The 3,639-nt window shown below is 64.9% G+C and overlaps 1 protein-coding gene across 1 annotated transcript; it reads right to left on the bottom strand.

Moving 5' to 3' along the window:
• Positions 1 to 409: 409 nt before the first annotated feature.
• Positions 410 to 3,639, bottom strand: LOC122154667 (PHD finger protein 7-like). The gene is made up of 9 exons (XM_042805011.1): positions 3,429 to 3,639; positions 3,154 to 3,245; positions 2,943 to 3,044; positions 2,502 to 2,641; positions 2,200 to 2,362; positions 1,969 to 2,075; positions 1,821 to 1,846; positions 965 to 1,444; positions 410 to 794 (listed from the first exon to the last, which is right to left on the bottom strand). Exons 1-8 carry the CDS (start codon positions 3,565 to 3,567, stop codon positions 1,278 to 1,280), a joined length of 936 nt encoding a protein of 311 aa, XP_042660945.1. The 5' UTR covers positions 3,568 to 3,639; the 3' UTR covers positions 410 to 794; positions 965 to 1,277.

The following is a 3,639-nucleotide window of genomic DNA, read 5'->3' as shown; positions in this document are numbered from 1 at the left end:
CTCCCAGCAGCAGCCGAAGCTTGTGAGCATTTTTCTCGTAACGAAGCCCATGTTAAAACCAAGGCACAGCACTCTTCTAACTACCAGGAAGAAACATTGACTCTACTTTCGCAGGGTCGACTTGGCCGAGGCCTCCGAGTACTTGTGTTCAGGCTGAGGCCTGCTCCAAGGCCTAGCACGCACTTCCATTTTGTGTCCCCCGACAGCGTGGGGCCGTGCTGGGCGGCAGTGGAGGTTAACACGGGCTGGGGAGGGGGAAGCACCGTGGGAGCTGCTGTGGGGCCCAGGCCGCCCTGGCCAGGGAGGGGAGGAGCGGGGAACCCAGGGCATGGGGAGGGCAACTGGGTCCCCGGGGGACCCTTCTCCTGCGTCAGGGCTCCAGCCGGGACTGCAGAGACACCCAAAGGAGTTGATAGCACAAACAGTTTATTTAGGCATCAAGACTTCTGACACTCCATTTACAGACACATTTATATAGTTTAAATTAGTTTAGTTTAAATTATTTTGATATAGTTTAAATTATTTTTGTACTTTCCTTTTTCTTAGTAAAAAATATTTAATTTAACTTAAATAAGTTAAATAGAATACATTTTCCTGCTGAAGAAGGTTGCAGCTGAAGTCCTGTCTTGTGTGCCCGGGGCTGGGCGCCAGGCTCGCCAGGGGAAGCAGCGGGGCCATCGTGGTTGGCCACGGGGAACGGTCAGTTATTCTGAGGCTGGAAGTGCTTGAGATGTGCCTTCACCCAGGGCGCCTGGGGGTCTGCGCACAGCTCCTTCTTCTTCTTGGTGACCAGGCTGCCAGGAGAAAACCCATGTTCGTGCGCTCGGCCAGGGCAGCAGGGTGCCTATGCTGGGTCCTGCCTGCAGCACCCTTGGGTATCTGTGTCCCCGTCCCCCTCCCAGCCACCCTTGGGACATAGCCCTTGCCGTTGCAGCCCGCGCCCCCAGCAGCAGTGGGTACTTACATCACCCCTGGCTGGGTGCAGCTGCTGCTGGTGGTGTAGATGGATGCGATGAGAGCCCGCAGGACAGGGACCCTGGTGGCTGTGGGCAGGGCTGACTGACCGTACGTATGCACCGATGGCATCTGTTGAGTGTTGGGAAGTCTTTTTTGAGGGCCCTGGACTAGTCAGCCTCAGGTGAAGTGTCGGGATGCTGGGTGCTGCGCAAGGTTCCCTGCACTGGAGGGGCTGGAGTCTGGTCCGGTGTCAAGGGAGGGAGATGATGAGCACCTTGTGCAAGCCCACCTCACTCTTCCTCCCTCCTTCTCTCCCCGGATCACAGCCCTGTCCATGTCCCCACGTCCTGCGTGGCTGTGGTGGCAGGTGACACTGGGGACTCTGTCGCCCCGCTGCACCCCTCTCCAGCGTCCATGCCTCTGCAGTCGCTGCAGTCCCAGGAGACGGCATCATCTTCCCCCAGGGCAGAGCAGAGCTGGTGGGTCCCTTGTGAGGCACAGGATGTGCAGAGTAGAAGTCTCCAGGGCCTGGGGGAGCAACAGGACCCACTGTCACCAAAGGCCCCCGAGCTGTGTGTGGGGTGCCAGCCCCGGCGCTGTGCTGAGCCCACGTCCACCCTGCTCCCGCCGGCAGCCGGGGCTGAGCTGCTGGCACTCACCCTGCCGTGCCGTGCCCATATCCCAGGGAGGCTCCATCCCTGCCCAGAGGAGGAGACGAAGGCATCGCCATCTCCTCGCTGGGGCTGCGGGGACCGCAGCCACCGGCACTCACCCATTCACCTCCACATGCTCACGTCCCTCTGGGCACAGGCACTGGTTGGCATCGCAGGAGCTGTGCCGCAAGTAATGGCCTGCAAATGCCCCATCCTCCTCCTCCCAGGCAGCATCCCTGCAGGAGCGGGGGAGCGCTCACCCTGGGGCCGTGGGGGACACCCCGGCACACCCGCAGGCAGGAGGGCTCAGCTGGAGCATCGCGGAGGGGGAGGCGGCAGCGGGAGGGAGGGCACTGACCTGTCAGGGATCCGGATGCCCAGGCGAAACATCTCTTCCAGGAATTGCTCCCTGTTGCGGCACAGCGGGCAGCAAAAGTGGTGAAAGCCGGAGCGCAGTGCCTGTCCCTGGGGCAGAGATGGCATCAGCATCAGCGCCGGGGGTCCGGTTCACCGCCCTGGAGCTGGGCGATGCGACAACAGGGTGACAGCAGGGGGGACCGCTCCAGGGGCCGGGGGCGATGCCACCTACCTGGATGCAGCCGCGGTGGAACCAGGCGCTGGCGCAGGCGGGACACACCAGGGTGTCGTAGCAGGGCCGCTCCGCCACCCCCTCCTGGCAGATGAGGCAGAGGGTCTGGTCCTGCTGCACCGCCCGCACCCGCTGCACCGGCCGGTGCTTCCAGCAAAAAGACCTGCAGGACGGAGGGGACAGCTTGGCCCCGGGCCCGGGCCCCGGCACCGACCCCGGCACCGACCCCGGCCCCGGCCCCAACCCCGGCCCCGGCCCCGGCACCAGCCCCGGCCCCGACCCCGCGGGGCAGCCATACTCACCTGAACTCCCCGAAGAACTGGGAGACGCAGCCCCGCTTGCTGCCGCAGGGGAAGTGGAAGATGCGGCGGCAGCGCCGGCCCCGGCAGCGCCGGGCCCGGCAGGTGACCGAGGCGCCCGGCAGCTGGCAGATGTGGCACCTCTGGGGACGGCAGGAAGGACAACGGTGTCAGCGCCACAGGCCCCAGGGAGCCCCGCCGCGTTCTGTGGGGCCGCCCGGCTGGTGACACCGGGCCCCGATAGATAAGGATGCCCCCCGTACCCTCCAGATCCCCCCCTGCCGCAGGAACGGGCCTTTTTGCGTCATGGGGGATCTGACTTGGGGGTTGCTTGCAGCCGGCTGCCAGAGCAGCGCTGGGGGCTGGGTGGGTGGCTGCTGGCGTGTGCAGTGCCAGGCACGGGGCGTGGGGACACGGTGGGGACACATGGGGACAAGGCCTCACTTTCTGTGCCACCCGCTTCAGCTCCTGGCGGATATCGGGGAAGAGGAAGCCGTAGAAACCCTCTTCGTTGGCCCCTCTCTGCATCAGCCCGCTGGCGTGGTACTGCAAGGGGGTTTTGAAAAGAGGGTGAGTGCCAGGGGCTGCCGGCGGTGCGGGGCTGGGGACCGGAGGGTGTCGGGGACTGGGGGGGTGTCGAGCCCCAGGGACTCACCAGGCAGTTCTCGTGGACGCAGAGCCCACCCTTTTGGCACAGCTGGCCAACCATGTCGGCATCACAGTTGTCCTGCCGGCACAGCCCGCACACTGCCGGGGGACAGAGGCACCGTCACCCCAGCAGCACGCCGCGGAGCGGTGGGGGTAATGCTGGGAGCGGGGATGGGGGAGAGGCCGGAGCACCCTGGGACGCTGCGGGGGCCTGTGGCAGCACAGCCGGGCACCGGCCAAAATCCCCTCTGGCCGGTGCCCGGGGGGAAGCTCTGCACTCACCTCTCTCCTTGGAGACGGGACATCTCCTTTTGCGCTTGGGAGGAGCACAGGAGGATCTTGCCTGCTCCTCCGGCAGCGCTGGGGGACACTGCTCTGTTGGGCATTCTGACATCCTGCGGCGCCGCGACCTCAGCTCCATGGCCGCAAGTGGCTGCCACGAAGCAGCTGGCTGGGCCTGGGGACCTCGCTCTGGTCGGAGACCGTCCTTGTC

Source organism: Tyto alba, unplaced genomic scaffold (genome assembly GCF_018691265.1).
Source record: "Tyto alba isolate M040663 unplaced genomic scaffold, T.alba_DEE_v4.0 Super-Scaffold_43, whole genome shotgun sequence".
Classification (NCBI taxonomy): domain Eukaryota; kingdom Metazoa; phylum Chordata; class Aves; order Strigiformes; family Tytonidae; genus Tyto; species Tyto alba.
Note: the sequence above shows the minus strand (reverse complement) of the source record. Positions and strands in the feature narration are given on the sequence as shown.

What these genes read in the sequence shown, in the direction of transcription:
- LOC122154667 (XM_042805011.1), bottom strand. Translation starts at nt 3,567, where the DNA reads ATGGAGCTGAGGTCGCGGCGCCGCAGGATGTCAGAATGCCCAACAGAG. An exon ending in TGAAGCGGGTGGCACAGAAA is followed by an intron (nt 2,642 to 2,942) that starts GTGAGGCCTTGT and finishes TGCCGTCCCCAG; the next exon opens with AGGTGCCACATCTGCCAGCT. An exon ending in TCCACCGCGGCTGCATCCAG is followed by an intron (nt 2,076 to 2,199) that starts GTAGGTGGCATC and finishes TCTCTGCCCCAG; the next exon opens with GGACAGGCACTGCGCTCCGG.